We start from the raw sequence: 20,738 nt of genomic DNA on the forward strand, positions 1-20,738 counted from the left end.
ACTCATGGGGTCACAAAGAGTTGGACATGACTGAGCGACTGAACTGAATTGAAGCATCATCTTGGGGGCTTCTCCAATGGCTCAGTGGTCAATAATCCACCTGCAGTGCAGGAGATGTGGTTTCAATCCCTGGGTCGGGAAGATTCCCTGGAAGAGAATATGGCAATCCACTCCAGTATTCTTGCCTGGAGAAACCCACAGACAGAGAAGCCTAATGGATTACAGTCCAAAAGGTCGCAAGGAGTAAGACACAATTGAGCGACTGAGCACCAACGATAATTTTTTCCTCTGTTTCTATTATGTTTATTTGCTTTCCTCTCATTAAAGTAGCTAAATCTTTCTTCCAAAATGCTGAAAAACAATAGACTGGCCAGTCCTGCCTTTGTTTTAACTTTAATGAGAATGAATTTGGTTTTATTTAATGTACTATTTGCAGTTAATTTATGTTATCCAGTTTTACCATGATTTAAATATTTCCTGCACTTCACAGTTGACTCAGTTTTTATCTATTTGATTTATTATGTTTTTCAATATTTATTAATATGAGCATATAGTTTTTCTCCTTTGAATATTCTAAAAGTTATTCTTATATTAATCCTCAAGTTTATGAACTAAATTCATACTCTGTTAAGAAGCATTATATCTTTTAATCCACTGTTCGATGATATTTGATTAAATTTTATTTAGAATTTTTGCATTTCCCTCCATTTATGAATGAAATTGATCTTCATTTTTCATGTTTGATATTGGCATTTCAAAAAACTAGGACATAATACTTTTTCCCATTTATTATAAATGTTTATTTTTTCTAGTCTCATTGAGATGTAATTAATATGTAATATTGTGTTTGTTTAAGACCTACAGCATGTTCATTTGATATACTTGTATGTTGCAATATGGTTACCACTATGGGTTGGTTCACAGCCCCTTACTGTCAGATCACTCTACTTCTTTTTTGTGGTGAGAACATTTAAGATCCACTCTTAGCAACTTCCAACTATATGATACAGTATTGTTAACTCTATTCATAAAATTTAGGCTAGCCTTTTTTAAATTAATTGAGTGAATATCTATCTTAAAATTTTTTTTATGATTTCTTGTATAAAATTGAAATTATCATTCCTTTAAAATCAAATAGAACTCTTCTATAAACTTCATGCAATTGCATCTTTTTTATTGATAAAGATTTGACAGTCTTTTCACTTTCTTCTGGTGTTATTAGTCTGTTCACTTTTTCTAGTTTTTTTAGTCAAGCTTTATAATTTATGTTTTCCTAGTAAGGCATCCATGTCATTTAGCCTTTCAGATTTAACTGGTATAGTGTTACCTAAAGCATATTTGCAGATGTGAAATCCATTTTTATCTGTGATTTTATCATTCCTGTGTATGTAAATTGTTGACCCTTCTGTATCTTTCCATTTTCTCCTCATCTCTCTCTCTCCCTCCCCGCCCCTTTCTGAGAACCATCTCTTTTATTCTGATTTTGTTTCTGAATCCTAATTTTATATTTGAATATATCTTTTATAGTTTTGTCTTTACCTGTTTTCATCTTATACTCTCTTGGTTTTTTTTTAATTTTTCTATCTTTGTGGACTGAACTTATGGCTTATATATTTCCAGTATTTTTACATAGTAATAATTTAAAATTATTCACTTCCTACTGTGTGCAGTCCACCATGTACATGTACAACATCCCCAGTTTTACATATAGAACTCTTGTATTTTCCTGAGAATTACTCCATCTTATGTTGTTCTCTCTCTGAAATGTTCTCCTTTGTTTGACTCACTGTGTAGGTTTAAAATTCTCCATAAAGAATTTTGAGTGCTTAGAAATAAACATCCCTGAGTCAGTTAACATAAATATCTATAGCTAGGTATGCCCAAATTCTCAAGTTGACTGATCAGTTCAATTTGAATGATCCTTGATGTTTCTCCATCACCAACTCTGGGAGTTGGTGATGGACAGGGAGGCCTGGCATGCTGTGATTCATGGGGTTTCAAAGAGTCGGACACGACTGAGCAACTGAACTGAACTGATGTTTCTCCAGCCACTGAACAAAATCATGTGGCCAGTCTGAACAAAGGCATGTGAATTCTACACCATTAGCTCTCAAAATAGAGCAAGTATAGTTAAGTAGACGTGTTTTAAGTATAGTAGGCTGTATGACTTGGCTCTTGAGAGCATGGGATCTGAAACTCAACTGTCAAAACTGAAGCCTTTGTTCTACACTTAGTTGCTCTGTGGCTTTGCCCAGGTACTTAGCTTTTCCATATTTTATAATCTATAAAATGGCCACAATGAAAATATCAACCTTTTATGATTTTTGTGAAGATTAAATGAGTTAATATATAGAGACCAATGTATATGTGTATGATGTATAATTATTAAAACATATTTTCATTATAAGGTAAAGCATGGATGTGTCCAAATGGGGATTTAAAGCTTTTACTCTGGGTCTGGGTTGTCTTCTGTTAAGCTGAAGTGTAAGCCAGTGAGCACTGTTGGGTAATTGTCGTCTTATTAATTTTATTGCCTTTCTCAACAAGCCCAGGCTCCTGTTGACACATGCAGAGCAAGGCCTTGTTAAGATGCATGTTTACTTGTTGGCAGAGTTTCATGCCACCTTCAGGTCTGATCATTTTCAGGGCAGATTTAATTGACAGGGTTTTAGTTAGTATGAACTAGAAATAGCCTGTCTTGCAAGGTTGGTTTATTTTTGTGGAAGGAAGGTGGGTGTCAAACAATTGTGTTTACAAGTGAATTTGTTTCTTTGGTTTACTCCTCAGCAACCCTCCTATCTTCACAGTTTTTAAATTCCCACATGAGAAAGAAAATTTTGTCTACAATACCAGACTTGTTTGTTAAACATAAAAGGACATAAATCCTCCCTGGGTCCCCAGGGGTATGATAGAGAAAGGGAGTGATCATTATAAACCACTTAGCGCTATGTGCCTGTATCATGTTTCCTTGAGAAAGTGATGTTTGATTGGCCCTTAATGTAGGTTTAGTAAATCCCTTAAATACTGATGTGAGCAATTGTGCACATTGGAAATTAATACCTGAGAGTGTATTATAGGGATTACCGTGTCTCCAGAAAAGTCACCTGGGCATGTGTAGATTTCTGAACCTGAGATGATTGTTTTGTAATTTTACATTTATGGGTCAAACGTTGTTTGTTTTTCTTTCCTTCTGTTCATTTGGCTGAGGTTCACAGATAATCTTTATCATTGTTTTCTCTTTTCCTTTTCTTCTTAATATTTTGAACTGTGCTGTATTGTATCAGCCAACCAGCTTATGCAATGAAGCCCATATTCCAAACATGGCATTCTATAAGAAAAAAGAATTATTTCAAATTATTGTGGAAGACAGTTGGATTGACTGCATTAGTCCTTTTCTAATCATCAGATCAGATCAGATCAGTCGCTGAGTCGTGTCCAACTCTTTGCGACCCCATAAATTGCAGCACGCCAGGCCTCCCTGTTCATCACCAACTCCCGGAGTTCACTGAGACTCATGTCCATCGAGTCAGTGATGCCATCCAGCTATCTCATCCTCTGTCATCCCCTTCTCCTCTTGCCCCCAATCCCTCCCAGCATCAGAGTCTTTTCCAATGAGTCAAGTCTTCACATGAGGTGGCCAAAGTACAACCATACTCATAAACAATTTGGAGAAAAATACGGAATCAAGTGGCAATAATTTTTTTTGTTTGTTTTGTTTTTCTGTTTTGAAAAAACCATGAGACATGGGGATGCATCCCAGGTAGATTTTCACTGGCTCTGTTTTAGATGATTTGACTATAATTTAAATTTTTAAAATGCTGTTTTTAGCAAGAGAATTTACTGTTTTGTCTCGTACAATTAATGGTAGAATATATGGATGAAATTTATAGTTATATTGTCATAGATTCCACTTTTGAAAAAAAAATCCTAAAATGCCTAATCTACCACGAAACAATTTGTAGCAAAACTTTTAAGTTCTACTATTTTTAAGGCAAAGGACATAGCATTTTTTAGACGTTCATCTCATTTAACTTCATGGAATGCAAAACTATGTAGAGCTTTAAAACACAGTGATAAATGTATGCCTCAGACTTGTATGAGCTTGTGAGAATGAATTGCCAGCTATCTCACTGCAAATCCAGAAATTGTTATAAAGATTAGGGCTATGTGTTTTTTTGAATGACATCAAATTCAGTAAAAAGTCTTCATGAAACAAGTAATAATGTACTTGACAGTGGTTTTTGTACAAGTTAGCTAAGACAAAGTTTAAGACTTATTTGTTCCTTAATACATGCTTAACATTTATAATCTAAATATTTCCTAGTGTGGTTAAAAACTCTTTTTACATACTTTTAAAAGGCTTACTTAAGAGATTAACACATATAATGTCGTGATTTTTTTTTTTTTTGGCTGTGCCACATGGCATTCCCTGAGCAGGAATCCGACCCCTATCCCTGCAGTGGAAACACAGAGTTCTAACCACTCAGCCATTGGGGAAGTCCAGTGGTGTTTCTTTTTTAACAGAAATCAAAAGGAAATTATGTACAGCAAAATAGTTATGTGAGTTGTTAATTTTAAGTTCCTTATAAATGATATTCTTATCTCTTGAGATGTTTCTGTTAGAAAGTGTTAGTTGCTCAGTGGCATCTGAGTTCTCTGCAGCCCCATGGACTGTAACCTGCCAGACTCCTCTGTCCTTGGAATTCTCCAGATAAGAATACTGGAGTGGGTAGCCATCTCCTTCTGCAGGGGATCTTCCAAATGTTGCAGGCAGATTCTTTACCATCTGAGCCATCAGGGAAGTTGCCTTAGAAAGACAGTTATTTTAAAAATGGCTGGAATAAGGATAATTCAGAAGGTTTGATTAACATACTACTATAAGAAAGTGGAGAGTGAAAAAGTTGGCTTAAAGCTCAACATTCAGAAAACGAAGATCATGGCATCCGGTCCCACCATTTCATGGGAAATAGATGGGGAAACAGTGGAAACAGTGTCAGACTTTATTTTTCTGGGCTCCAAAATCACTGCAGATGGTGACTGCAACCATGAAATTAAAAGACGCTTACTCCTTGGAAGGAAAGTTATGACCAACCTAGATAGCATATTCAAAAGCAGAGACATTACTTTGCCAACAAAGGTTCGTCTAGTCAAGGCTATGGTTTTTCCTGTGATCATGTATGGATGTGAGAGTTGGACTGTGAAGAAGGCTGAGCGCCGAAGAATTGATGCTTTTGAACTGTAATGTTGGAGAAGACTCTTGAGAGTCCCTTGGACTGCAAGGAGATCCAACCAGTCCATTCTGAAGGAGATCAGCCCTGGGATTTCTTTGGAAGGAATGATGCTAAAGCTGAAATTCCAGTACTTTGGCCGCCTCATGTGAAGAGTTGACTCATTGGAAAAGACTCTGATGCTGGGAGGGATTGGGGGCAAGAGGAGAAGGGGACGACAGAGGATGAGATGGCTGGATGGCATCACTGACTCAATAGACGTGAGTCTGAGTGAACTCCGGGAGTTGGTGATGGACAGGGAGGCCTGGCGTGTTGCGATTCATGGGGTCGCAAAGAGTCAGACACGACTGAGCGAGTGATCTGATCTGATATATAGATAATCAACAAGGACCTACTGTATAACATAGAAAACTATACTCACCATCTTATAATAACCTACCATGGAAAAGAATCTGAAAAACAATAAATCTATATGTATAACTGAATCACTGTCCTGTACACCTGCAATTTACACAGCATTGTAAGCCAACTATATGCTGATAAAAACTAAATAATTTTCTTAAAGAAAGATCTGAAATAGTGTTTTGGTCTTATGCGTTCACCCAGCCAGCTGATTGAAAACGACTTCATAATTGCCAGGTCCCAGGAGAGCTTCTTGGTTTTCACCCTCTTTGGTCCTCTTTGGTGTAGATGATCTGCCCACTTCTGCTTGGATGGACCCTGTCCCTCCCTTTTCTCTTGGTTCTGTGTCATTTGTCACAGTGGTTTTCCTGCTGCTTCCCTGATGGCTCCTTTTCAGGCTCTTTTTGTTAAAAGTTCTTCCTTCCTGCCCACCCACACTTGAGATGATGTGGTTTCCTGGCATCCTCAGGTGTACTGGGATCCTGTGTCTATATTGCTCCCTCACTGAAACTTCCAATAGCTGCCCTGTAGGCTGCAAACTCAGATGCCCGTGTGGGCAAGTGATGGAGATCAGTGAAGATCTGGGTACTAAAAAAAAAAGCACCATAGAAACTAGACAGGGTTTTTTAAAGAAACTAGACAGGGGTTTTTAAAAACTGGAAAGAGCATGTTCCCTGGCCTAGCCTCCATTTCCATGAAGGAGTAAAGGCCATCCTGACCTCAGGTAGTGAACAATCTATGTGCCTGACACACAGGTGCTGGGGCGAGGCTGTGAGTGAGAGAAAGGCCCCTCCTCTCCTGGAGTGGATGCCAGTTCTACAGACCTGAGCCCACAAGGAGCCACACCAGGGCAAAGAATACTTGAACATCTGGCAAAGACCAGATGTTCAAGTTTGTTTTAAGAAAGCCTGAAATTCAGATTTTTCTGTGAAATTCAACTTTTTCCAAATGGTGATTTACAGGCAGGAAAACCCAACTATTTTATGATTTCATGTATATGTGGAATCTTAAAAAAAAAAAGATATAAATGAGCTTATTTCCAAAATGGAAATAGACTCACAGACATAGAGAACAGAATTATGGTTACCAAAGGGAAAAGAGCAGGGGTGGGAAGGGGCAGGAAGGGGTGATGGGAGATAAGTCAGTAGGTTGGGGTGAACATATACACGACTGTGCATAAAACCCATAAACCTCAAGGACTACCTGACGGTAGAGCACAAGGAACTCTACTCACTATATTGTAATAATCTATAATGGAAAAGAATCTGAATATATATATATATATATATATATATTTATGTAGAACTGAATCACTTTTCAAGTACACTTGAAATTATTAGGTTATAAATTAACTATACTTGAATTAAAAATGAAAAAAATACAGGTAGTGCCTAAAAGATTAATTAATTAAATGTTGACCTAAATATTTTAAAGTAACATAGAACCTCTTTAAACTGTGCTTCCCTGCTTTCAACACTGGTCTAAAAAATAACATTCTCACATTCGACCCTGGAATCCCAAGGTGGCCTCACCTGCACCTGTCCTCTCAGCTTGAGCTCCATCCTGTGCTCACAGACAACCAGCCAGGCCCTGGGGTTCTTCTGTTACATCCTCAGGATTGTGCTTCTTGCTAGAATGCCTTCCCCCACCTCTTCCCCCCAGCAGCCCAGATGCTCCCTTGTAAGCCGACCCTAATCTCACCGTGTAGGGTTTCCCTCACCCTGCCAGCATTCCACAGTGTTTCCTACGCACTCTCATTAGAGCACCCGCCAGGGTTTAATGGACCCTGAGCCCACAGGAGCTGTGGTTTCATATTTGCACCCTGAGAGTCTAGCCAAACACTTTGTACCAAGTCCATGCTTCACAAATACTCACAGAATGATTGACCAGCCTGAAACCAGCTCTCTGCAAACTAGTCCTGGTGGTGACGTCTATCAGCTAGTTTCCCTCCCAAGCACAGAGCAAACATACTCTGTGAATAGCAGCTTTGTTCCACATGGAAACGATCTTGATATAAACATTACTCTTTGATTTAAAATGCTGGTTATCAACTTTTGTACCAGATATGTCTGAAATAACCACCCAGTCTGTTTTACCCCCGTCTTCCTCCCCTGTGCTCCACTTATTGTTCCCACCACACACTTAGAGCAGGCTCCTGGGATGGTTGTCCTAAGGAGGCTTATGCATTTGTAGTTTATATCCTGGACTTGTCATGTGATAGAGCAGAAGTGCTCTCTCCCTTTGGTATTTGAGTTCTTCTCATTTATGCTTTCAAACTCTCAGGGTTATAGGTATGGAGTAGGGGCAATATGTGCTGGGTAGGGATGTGGGGCAAACTGTTAACTGGCAGCTGTATAGCACAACACTTTCAGCACTGCTCAGGAACTGTTCCATTTCCCTTTTCTCAAAATATCCCTGTGAGTCAGGTTGCACTATCCTAATTTAAGGACAAGAAAAATTAGGTTGGAACAGGTATAGTTTCCATTAGAGAGTTCTGGCTAATTATTTAGAATAGGATTTATAAGTATAATTGGTTTGTTATGCACTTTGTCCTTTTTCAACATTTTTTTCTTCTGTAAATTCTATACTATGCAAAATATATTAATTTTCGTTGTCTGGTATATACTGGTTTTAGACTTTCTAAAAAAAATCTACCAATAGTTTTCATCCACGCCAGACCTCCCTTAAGAAAAATTTGGCAATGTCCTAAGAATTCTGAAATGCAGTTCATAACAGTGATCCTCTATTTATATATGCAGTTGTTTAAAAATAGATATAAAGGCCTACATGCTATGTAAAGTTGACATAACAGCAGTAATTTATATTAAAATAATGCATTTAAGTACATAGATACACATGCCTAATTGCACAAAAATGAAGTAGTCAGATGTTTGTATCTTTTAAGTAACAGACTCATTGTGTATACGATAGCTATGGTAATAGACTAAATGTGTATGTCTAATTGTTTTCATCATGATGCAGAGTATAAGTCATGCTCCTGTTAGTGGTTTGATTCTCTAGAATAGTAATTCTTTTTCCAAAGCATAGACACTTCGTTCAACTTATTTGATAGTTGAATGTCTAGAAAATTGGGTTTAAACTAAACCTTTGAAACATATTTGCTTTTATATGTGAGACAGTATTATGTTGCAGACTCAGATGGACAATAGCAAGAATGTTGCTTATGTGAATGTCCAGTGAACTGTTTGAAAGGCCTGGAGGGTGTGGAGTGAATACCCGTTTTCTGGACTCTCCTGTGTTGGGTGTCCAGGGACCTTGCCCTCCTCATCTACCATCACTGAGACAACCTAAAATGCCTCTACACATTTCTGGAACATTCTATAAGGCAACTCTGCTCTCCATGAGTACCACTGATCGAAACCTTCAAACCCAAGGTAACAGTGGTTAGAGAAGTATTAGTCATTCACTGCTTAGGTTTAAGATGCCATGTGTAATGCAGTGTAAACTAGAAGCACAAGAGAATTGAATCGTTTCTTCAAGAGTTTTACAGCCTAGCCAACTAGATGTATCACGTGCATATATGTAGTTAAATGTTGAAAATATGTGTTTGACAGAAAGAGAAAGACGTCTGTGAGCTGAGGACACACAAAGGTCTCACAGAGGCAATGTAGTACGGAGTGGGATTTGGAGAATATGTATATAATGAAGAGGCTCTAGAAAAGTTTGGACACAGATGAGGATAGGGAGCAAGGAATCTGACCAGGTGAAGGAGTTACTGCCGGGAAGTGTTGGACAATAATCATGGAAATTAAGAGTAGAGCAAAACTGCCATATCCAAATGGAAATTAAACTGAATAATTCATAAATTGTCAGATATGATTGCTACATACAAAATGTCTAAGTTTGACGTGGCTGTTTAGTGAATTTGGAGTTTCCTTACCAATAAGAATGGAGGGCTTAGAATAGAAGACTCATCTTTCTTTAATTGAAAATGCTTTTTCAGTTGTGTCTCATCTTTGGCATATTTTATTCTATTTACACAGTTAAATTTGAGATGAACTCACTCCCTTGAATTCTTAAAATAACAGATCATGGTTTTATGTCTCTTTTCTCCTGGTCTCTTGCAGGTATGATTTTGTAGAGGTTGAAGAACCAAGTGATGGAACCATTTTAGGGCGCTGGTGTGGGTCTGGCAGTGTGCCAGGAAAGCAGATTTCTAAAGGAAATCAAATCAGGATCAGATTTGTATCTGATGAGTATTTTCCCTCGGAGCCCGGGTTCTGCATCCACTACAACATTGTCATGCCAGTAAGTACCACTTAGAGATGCCCCTACGTATGCATTTCAGACTTGGTTATTTATTTTTCCCCTCTTAAACACGAGATTAAGGAAAACCAAGAACCAAAAACTTACTCTGGCTTGATGTTTTTTCATAAGTGTCACTATAGTTATCACAAATAACTTCCGTGTTGTCACTTTAAATCTTTAGTGTCTGTATTGCCTTAAGACTTAGTGCTTTTATATGATGTTTTATTTTTTTCTCCCCCATTAAGGTGACATTGTTCTTTCTATTTCTTTCCATACCCACCAAACGTTGATTTTTTTAGGTGGGTCCCTTAAAAATACATCCATGACATTTTTCATCTTTTTTTTTTTTTTTTTGGAAAATGGCCTGGCGTGCTGTGATTCATGGGGTCGCAAAGAGTCGGACACGACTGAGCGACTGAACTGAACTGAAACTCCCTATTGGAGAAGGAAATGGCAACCCACTCCAGTGTTCTTGCCTGGAGAATCCCAGGGACAGCAGAGCCTGGTGGGCTACTGTCTATGGGGTCGCATAGAATCAGACATGACTGAAGTGACGCAGCAGCAGCAGCAGCAGCAGCAAACTCCCTAGTGGCTCAATAGTAAAGAAGCCACCTGCCAATCCAGGAGATGCAGGTTCAATCCCTGGGTTCGAAAGATCTCCTGAAGAGGGAAATAGGAACCCACTCCAGTGTTCTTGCCTGGGAAATCCCCATACACAGAGGAGCCTGGTGGGCTACAGCCTATGGGCACACAAAAGAGTCACACACAATTTAGCAACTGAACAACAACAAAACGTGTTAAATATTCTTTTCAAATCAATGTTTTAGTAAAATATATATTTTAAAAGCAGTAATCTCAATTTTCCTACTTATCTTAATGTTTATCCTGGTTAAATAATATTTATGTCCTTTGTGCCCCAGTAGAGAAGTTCCAAAATTCTTACAGGAATTTAAGAAATCTATTTTCTCTGATTATAATTGTTACTCTATTTTCATTTGTGTCACAATTTCTTGTACCCTTTATGTATTATTGTAAACATTTGTATCTATTTATTGCACTATAACAAAAGTATTGAAATCATTTTGGGTATTTTTATCCCATTCTACTTATAATAGCAATTCAGAAGTACAAATGTGATGTCCCCTAGTATACTACTCAAATATGATCACCATCACCACTTAAAACAGTATAAAATTGATACCATTAATGGTTTTGACAGATTTAGCAAATCATTGCACACTGGGAGCACAGTATGGTGTGAATTACATGATTTAGTTAATACGTATATCCTAACTGTTTATAAAAGAATATACCTAGCACACTAGCAATTCATGAGGTAATTTAGAAAATATGGAATCAATATTTTGCTTAATATATTTGTATTATAACATTAAACAGAAGTTTCCCTTTTTGATTACCCACACTCAGTTCTGGAAATACTATTTAAGCCACTGATTAAATTGTGAAATTAAGTGTTATTTGAGATACATCTGAAATGAAAGAAAAAAATTTAAATTAAAGCTGGAAAATGAAAATTTTATTTATTTAGTAACAGAATTGTTTATTGTGTGCAATTTAAGATAAGGGAGATATTTCTAAAATATATGTTATGAATTTTATATGGTAACTTTCGATCAGTCTCCTTATATAGATTATTTAAGGTATCTTTATCTTAAATATACAGTAGCTTTAATAAAATTTAATAATTTCATCTAGAAAAGTGTTAATGGTAGACAAAGATGAACTTATTTAAAAATGCATTGATACTGTGATTTTTAGCTTGAATGAAGCCACTGGGAATTTATCATCCTTTCACAGTACTCTGCTTCACAGAATTTGTGAGTTTAATATTTGTTTTAAGTCTAAAATAGCCTTGGAGGCCATGGCTACACTTTCACAAAGTTATGCAGTCCATATTTTCAGTTTGGGTTTTAGCACAGCTAATATTCTTATATATTTAAATATGAAACAATCAAATTTTGCTGTAAAACATAATGATAGATCTTGAATCATATAGAAGATTTGATTTACCCCAAACCTGTAACAAAAATAAACTTGAAACTGATAAGTTATTTGTATTTTAAATCAGCTAGCATCTTCATATTATGTTGATAGCAACCTATTATCATCCCGCAGAATAAGACATGAAAGTGAAAACATATGTATGCCCACACCAATGGTTGTCTTTTTCTAATTTTATGGTCTCATGAGTTTTCTGATTGTGTAGCCCATGCAGTTGTGTGGAGGAAATTAAATATATAAAGACAAAAACAGGAAATGTACAAGGCCTCGTTTAGTCCCAGCCCCGTTACAGTTTTTCAGTAAGTGGTTGAGCATTGAGTTGACCATGCAACACAGTCACCTCAGCTTAACTTGTAACAGCAGGTTCACTGACACTTGTGTTTCTATATGTAAGTGTATGTCAGATTCCTGAGCCTGGAGATGAGATAAAGACATATAGAAGATCTGCTGTAAGTACCACCCATCCTCTGGACCAGAAAGGGTCTTGCCCCCTGAATTTGACTCGTTACCAGAGATTCACTGTGACTAATACCAGGAACTTCATTTCGAGATTCTGGGTGGAAAGGGTGTCAATCACTGATTGCATCATCAAAATTAAACTCAGTGCATTTTTAGATCATTATTGAAATAGCTGGATGAATTGTAAATATGGACTTTGGGGGCTGGGGGTTGACAAACTCCTGGGCTCTGTTGAGCTGTGTCTTTCTTTGTATCTAAGTTGCCCAGTGATGGCTGCCTGGGAAAAACAGCACAGGAGCCCTTATTCTAGTTTGCTTTCTGCTTAGAAAGCCAGCAAGCTAGGGACAGAGAAATGAGAGAACAGGACAGTGGTTCCTGCATTGCCTTATGTGATGTGGTGATTTCAGTCTTGCCAGATTGCTCTCTGGAGTGATCATTGGTACATGAATTGTACCGTGTCACAAGCTTTCTTTCAGGTTTAAGTTTTCTCTGACAGTTTATCTGCCATTCCTTCCTTTGTCCTTTGTCCTAATTGCATGCACCCATCTCTCTTCCCATGCAGCCACACCCATTCTGCTCTCAATAACTGCCTGAAGTTGCTAGGTGAAACTTTGACAAGTAATTTTGCTTTGCAACTTCACGGAGTGTTTTGAATTATCACCATGCATCGCTAATGGCACCCCTCCCTGCCTGTCCCTCTGCCCCGTTGCATCCTTGCCAACAGGACAGCATCCATCAGTCTTATCTGTGTATCAGTGAAGGAAAGCCTCAGGGGGAAAGATTGCCTTTTGGAGCATAGGCTTTAAAGTTCTGTGGCATTTGCTCAGGGGTAAGTGCTCCTCTGAACCCCTGGATCATCACTCATACTTTTTTTTTTCTTCCTTTTTTGGCCAGAGATGAACTTCATAATTAGCTCCCCCAGCTCCCCAGAGGCCATAGTCCCACTGACTGTAAACTCATCAGTGCAAGGTAGAGCCAAGGGGCCACTGGCCTGATGGCTTCTCGGTTTTGTACTAAAGACGATATTCAGCACAGGTCCCGAGTGGGCTCTGAACTTCGTGCCTTGAGGTTTGTCGCTGTGCAGCTGCTCAGTGGTACCTCATCCTCCATTGCTCCTGGAGGGTCTCTGAACCCCATGGAGCTGCCTCATTTACTGTATGTTGCACAGTAGTAATGACTCATAAACCAGAAAACTGAACAATAGAGTAATGACACCAAATATTCTCCTTGGCCTGGTGTGTTATGTTCTATTGCCAAGGACCATGATGCTTACCCTCTTTAAAGAATGGAATTGGCATCTTTTTTGGTTGGAGACTAGACACCCAAGTAGTTAAATTAGTGCCTACTTATGATGTCATGTGCATTGATGTACATAGTCATCTTTCCTGCTTTTTAATAATTATCTGAATGAATATTTTGCATCTTTTCATACATAGAAAACTGTGGAGTATAATAGCACTTTTCTGGGATAATTATAAAGAAAGTTTATTTTAATATCTTTTGTATTTAACAAATAAGACTGAACTCTGCAGTCCTTTTTTGGGAGCTTGAATGAATATTTGATTCTAGTCAGCCTTTAAAATTCCATGGCTCTGATCACCATACATCTTAGCAGGAGAGTTTTAATGCATTAGTTAAAATTCTCAGAAGCAGTTTTTGTCACACGTGTTTCCATTAACAATTGTGCTTACCTTTGTAAGATGATTCACCCACTATCTTTCACTCCACTAGTGAATGAGAGCATACAGTGAAACAAGGGATCCCTTACTATTGTGAACAAAGTGATGCTGGTCTGGGTCTCCCACCTTGTAGGCAGATTTTTTACCATCTGAGCCACGAGGGGAGTCGTTAGTATATTTTACATATATTGTATATAGATATTCTTTCCTTTGAAATATTAAACTTCTAATACTTTTTCTTGATTCCCAGGTACCTTAGACTAAGACATAAATAAAATTCATCTTCACATTTTGCTCTTTCAAGTAGATATTATAGACTAAGTGTTAGTTTAGGGAAAAACTTAGCATAAGATATGTACCTGAAACTATATGGCTAGTTGTTAAGAGCTTAAAAAGTACTAACAGATTGACTACACACATTAAAAATTTTAGAATTTTCATGCAGTTTTCAAGAATTATTTGTGGAAATGTATATTCTCCAGTCATGCTCCATTAATAAGTAATGGAAAAGAAAACCAGGGCAAAGGATATATATTCAGCTTCCCAGTGGTGCATAAGGAGTTAATAATGTCTTTGATTTTTGTTTCCTTTATGCTAGAAGAGAGGGGAAAAAAGGCCCGGTAGATTAGCAGTGAGAGATTGTTTGGGAAGAAATGAAGCAAAACTGAAATAAAACAGTGCAAGCTTGTTTCTGTTTGGAGGCCACACACATTGAGAGCCAGTGCACATTTCAGATCTCTTAGAAAGAAAAGAAAATTTCTTGTTTAATTTCGGAGTAATTTATAATAGAGTATGTATGTTTTACTTTGTGTACTGTAGTATAAGCACCATTATTTTAAAATGTTAAACCTACAAAGGCTGAAAAATAACATCTTTTTTCATATCAAAAACTTTGTGAAAAGTTTTATTTTTTAAAAAATCTTGGCCTTCATGTAAAATATGTATCATATTTTTTGTTAACCAAGAAACAGTATTTATTTTTAAAATATGTATTTGTTGGGCAGTTACATCACAAAACCATACCTGTTTTTGAAACAAAATGTATAAATCCAGATCTGAGTATTTTTAATGGTTTTATTTATATAAGAGAGCTATTCTTCTTGAGGATAATATTACTTGTAATCCATACTTTTTTAATGGTTCTGAGTTTTGAGGACTCTTTTTCTCCAATCTGGTTAGTATTTTGAAGGGTGATTAAACTACTGCTGTTTTCTTTCAAAATGGTTTTATTGAATATTATGTTTTAAAGAGTTTTAACCTAAGCATTCTGATCAGAAGTGGTAACAGTATTTTCAACAGTTTATTTGCTCTCCTTTTCAATTTAATGACTGGATCAGTTTAGATCAAAAAAATAGATATTAGAGCTGCTACCATACCACTTGACTCCATATAATTTTTCAATTTATTTATTTATTTATTTGGCCATTGGGTCTTAGTTGTGGCACACGTGTTCCTCACTGCATCCTGCAGGATCTTTTGTTGTGGCACACACACTCTCGTTGTGGCTCACAGGCTTAGGCTTAGTAGTTGTGGCACCTGGGTTTAGTTGCCCCATGGCACATGGGATCTTAGTTCCTTGACCAGTTATCAAACCCACATCTCCTGCATTGCAAGACGGATTCTTAACCACTGGACCACCTGGGAAGTCCCCTTGACTCCATATATTTTGATCTTCTTTCCTTTATTGTCTGAAAATAAAGGAAAGGAGGAGGAGGGTGGAATATGAATGAATCGAAGCCTTCTTTAATACAATCCCATGCAACTCATCTTCCTTTAAGTTGCTTCCAAATTTGTTCCATTATTAGTATGATTTTAATTTTAATTTTCTTAAATTACCAAAGGTTATTGTTTAATCTTTTTACGTTTTTATTGAAATACAGTAGATTTATAGTGTTGTGTTAATTTCTTCTGTACAGCAGAGTGATTCAGTTATACATATCTGTATAGATATAGATATATTCTTTTCTTATGTAATCTTTTCCATTATGGTTTATCACAGTATATTGAACCTAGTTCCCTGTGTTACTTTTTCTTTTTTAATATGTATAACTGGCACCTGTTGGATATCACACATGTTTTATTCTTACTAGTAAAATTATACCCAGAGATGAATGTATGTGAGAGAAAGTGTAAGTATGACAACCACTTGCAGCCCAGCATGTGCTCTCCTGACCCAATGAGCTTTCCTGCGAAGTACATGTGGGAAGTGAAGGGGCGACGGGTTGGGAGCAGAGGGTGTGTGGTTTCCACCAGGCAGGCTCAGAGGACACTTGAGGCCTGAGGGGCCATTGAGGAATGCATGACTGATCACCAAAGGAGTTATTAATTATGCAGGATGAGGGGTACAGAGCCACTCAGTGAATATTGGCCTTGGGGGCAAGAAAGGAGGGAGGAGATGTTTTCCACCCCTTCTGGATATGCCGGTAGGTTTATCACTATTATGATCTTGTCAAGAAGAGGCTTACCTGAAGGCCAGATTTGCTTTTATGTTGTTCAGTTTAAGAAAAATTCCAGCTAACTCTCAAACAAGGCATCAGATTCATTGGTTCACTTTCTCAGGGGAAGGAAAAATAAATAAATAAATAAATAACAGTATCGTAACCCAAGTCCCATAGGAGAGAAAATGTCAAAATGTATTCAAGATTTTTAAGAATCATAAATCTTCATAACAAACTGCATTGCATTCCTATGTTATTATATTAAACTGATGTGAACAAATAAAAATTTAGGTTTAAACCTTTTAAAATTAAATTTTATTTACCTTAAGAGAGAATTAAGAGAAAAATGTGTTCTTAGAATTTTTTTTGTAGCAAAGAATGCAAGAAGTATTTTAAGTATAATATGTCTACACTAGAGTCTGAAACACATTGGAATGATTTGATTTTTATTAAAATATACAACTTACTTGTATATTTATGCAGGGAGTCTTGAGGTGACAGTGTTTTTTTGCATCAAAGAAATTATACAATTGCTGCAGAGACTAAACTCTTACTTGGCTAAGAGCTGTTAAATATATTTTTACACCCACCCTCCAACCCTTGGACACAGAGCTCCCTTTCACGTGAAGAGTATGGGCTGTCTTCCATTTCTGCTGATGTTTTTTGTTCCAGTTAATTCCGAGCTATCTAAGAAACAATCTCACAGATAGAATGATTTGTAGTTGGAAAGAAAAAGGCAGTTGCTAAAACTGCAGAAACGGTAAAAGGCAGACAGATCATTTTAAGTTAATATACCCAAGTGGGTTATAAATTAGAATTTAGACTAATTGAAAGTTTGGAGTTTGATTCATATTTTCACATCAAAAGCCACAAAGATTTAAAAGCTTAGGGTCAACACAGCAATCTAAATCCAATGAAGAGAACTGCTCTCTAGAAGTAAGTTTGTCACCATTTAAAATGACAAAATAGATATGTTTTCTTCAATATCCCCATCCATGTTCCTGATAATTCTTTTCTTTTAGCATTTATTGAAGAATATGTGATGAGATATTTTGTTATGAGAAAATTCATAGATGTATATGGTATTGCCCTCTGTCTCTTAAGAGCCTCTCTTGCTTTGGAGAAGAAATATATACTGTACAATATTTGTACAATACGTGTACAAAATATATCTGTACAAGTATTTGTGTGTGTCAGTATGTCCTACAAGTAGCGGGAAAGATTTTGAGAAGGAAGAGAGGCCACTGTTGAGAGCAGAGGATATCACAACTCTTAAAGAAAACCAAACAAACTAGCAAACAAATAAACACCTGGGAATTATCTAGCATAAATTTGATAGCAACTATATAATAAATATCTCTCAAGAATTTATTAAAAATGTATATTATCAGATGTCAGAGTTTATGATTCTCTTTTTCTGGAGAAAAATAAAATTATCTGCATTTTCATCAAATGTGCTTAGAGATTCTGATCCGAGACGATCTCACACTGAATTAGAGGGAGGAGTATGCTCTAAACCACAAACTGAGCAGGATACAGACAGTTTTACTACAAGATGTTGGGGAAATACTTTTTTATATTCAAACAAGCATGAATATTTTATGGGTAGACTGGAGACTCTGCTTGCATATTTTATAGCTAACATGCCCATGTGTTCTCTATTTTTCCAGATTTCAAAAAAGAGTGAGATTTTCCCTTAGAATTAGATGGATATATTTCAATTTTTTTCCAATTATTCCAGTGAGATTTTTTTTTTCATGATTTCAGTTTGTAGTACTTGCTTTTATTGTACCAACTTTTTCTGAGCTTCCGATTAAAACCCATCAAGTTTGTCAACTGTCAGTGTCTGTTATGCCTGGAGCTACGATGCATGACCACCTGCCATCTTTTCTGGGTTAACACTAGCTTGTCTGATAATTTGCAGATGGCGAAGGCCCAGCACCAAGGCACCGTTCCAGGATACATGTTTTTTTCTCGGGTGTGATGAGGGTGATGAGACACTGCCAGTTAAACAAGACTGTCCCGACCATCAAGAAACATTCTTTCATTCTTCCTGTATGCTTTGACATGCAATCTTAATTTTGTCAGAGTTACAGTTGCTTGTCTTTAAAAAGCAGCTCTTCTTGGGCTAGTTACACACTTGGCCGTTCCCATGCCCCTTTTCTCTACCCAACTGTTGTCCTTTGGAGGCAGGCACTTCTGGTTCCTTTAAGTCAGCAGCTCCCAGGGACCAATTTCATGGAAGACAACTTTTTGCACAGACTGTGGAGTGGGGGATGGTTTTCAGGATGATTCAAGCACATCATATTGTATTTATTTATTTATTTTCGGCTGTGCTGAGTCTTCCTTGCTACGTGCAGGCTTTCTCAAGTTGCAGAGAGTGGTCGCTCTTCTCTAGTTGCAGTGTGCAGGTTCCTCATTGCAGTGCTTTCTCTTGTTGCAGAGCACGGGCTCTAGGCATGTGTACTTCCGTAGTTGAGGCACTCAGGCTTAGTCCCTCCGTGGCATGTGGGATCTTCCCAGACCAGGAATTGAACCTGTGTCCCCTGCATTGGCAGGCAATTCTTATCCACCGTGCCAGCAGGGAAGTCCAAAGCGTGTTACATTTCCTGCACACTTTATTTCTGTTATTATTAGATCAGCTCCACTTCAGATCATCAGGCCTTAGATCCTGGTGTTAAGTGATGCTCTTAGAATTGACCTTCAGGTCACCGGCGTTTGTTGCTACTTCTTGCTTCTTTGGTTTTAAGAACTGTTTGTGAGCATCCTTGACTTCATGTTCTAAAGGTGAGGCCTGCACAGTCTTTCACCCTCCTGCTTCCACACCTGTGGACACCTCCCGTCCCCTCCCCCGCACCCCCCTACCCTCTGTTGGATCCTAACTATGTCCAGATCCAGATGCATTGTGTACATCATGGCAGCCACGCAATCATTTCTCACAGCTAAGCCATGAAGTATGCTGTGACAGCGTCTCCTTTCTTGCCCTCTGTTTTGTTTTATTTTCCTTAGAGCTATATCGGTTGGGGACTTGCTTATCTTTCTATATATTTATCACTGATTAATCCCCAAATCACTCCTCAAATTTTGTGAATCTGCTCTCTGTGTAGTCAGATGCATTAAGTTTCCTAATAAATTCATCTTCCAGAAGAAATCCCTGCAGGAACAGTCGGTCTGCTTCTCTGTGGGCTGGCTGCCCTTTACCTGCTGCCCAGCCATCATCCTTGAGGCTTTGCCTCCACCACTGTCCTGAGCATTCCCTTTGCTGTTGTCTTGAATTAGATCCCTTGTTTGCCGGATCTTTTGTCTTCCTCTCTTTTACTTTACTTCCTTATTTGGGAAGGGAGCAAAAGCCCCATGAATTTACTGAGAAAAAAGGAGTATCATAGAGAAAGTTTTTGTGATCTTGCGTAACTGAAAATGCCTTGATTTAACCCTCCAACTTGAATTCTTGGCTCAGACTAGAATCTGAGTTGACCACTTTGAAGCTGACTGGACATTCTGTGCATGTGATGGGCTTGCTGACAAAGGTGTTTACTGTTCTGTGAGCTGGCAGGGTCAGTTCCTTGAAAACCCCCAGATTCCCCTTGTCTCTTCTCTAAGGAGTCCTGGCTGCCAGTTCTCTGGACTCAGAGCTGAGTCACAGCATTAGGTATAAAGGTTTATATTCAACCTCCTCCTCACCGCACATTCAGAAAAACAGTGCTGCTCCCTTTTCTGCTTGGGTTCCTCAGGCCATAAATCCTTGTGTTAATCATGCTCAGGGAACAAATTCAAGCTGGGTTAAATCCCTCTTCCAGCGCCGAAGTAGTTTTGGGGTGTCTGATGTTTCACGATCTCCAACCTGTCCCCCTCTTTGCAGCCTCCCGTCATTACCACAGCCATAAGTACCTGACACCACCCGACCCCACAGCTTTGGGTGATTCTTTCGTGTCGGTGAGGTGGCTTCTGGGCCTTTCCTCCTGCAGGTCCACCAATGCAACAACTACACATCCACCTGCCTGTAGCTTTCAAGTGTTGTCTCAGTAGGCGCCTTTCCTTTTTTTTTTTTTTTTTTTGCCTTAAAGGCTTATGCATTTAAAAATACCTTTAGAACTGCAGAGCTACAGTCACTATAGTTTCATTTCTTTTCTTTTATTCCTATAGTAATTTCTTACTAAAGACTGAGTTATCCAGTTAAAAAAACATTCACAAAGTCTGCACAATATTGAAGACACAGTACATGCAGGGTGTGGTGCTCTGTA

General features: G+C 37.9%; 1 protein-coding gene across 5 annotated transcripts in view; it reads left to right on the forward strand.

Annotated features, from left to right (window-relative positions):
- Window positions 1-20,738, forward strand: part of PDGFC (platelet derived growth factor C) — a 252,462-nt gene that overhangs the window by 180,739 nt on the left and 50,985 nt on the right. For all 5 annotated transcript variants that reach the window (XM_086345957.1, XM_086345959.1, XM_086345954.1 and 2 more), the window contains one exon: window positions 9,719-9,899. In XM_086345957.1, coding sequence (XP_086202083.1) covers window positions 9,719-9,899 — 181 coding nt within the window. The remainder of the gene's footprint in view (window positions 1-9,718; window positions 9,900-20,738) is intronic.

This window comes from Bos grunniens, chromosome 17, assembly GCF_055505025.1.
Source record: "Bos grunniens cultivar Pamir isolate PY7600 chromosome 17, Bosgru_T2T1.0, whole genome shotgun sequence".
NCBI classification, from domain to species: Eukaryota; Metazoa; Chordata; class Mammalia; order Artiodactyla; family Bovidae; genus Bos; species Bos grunniens.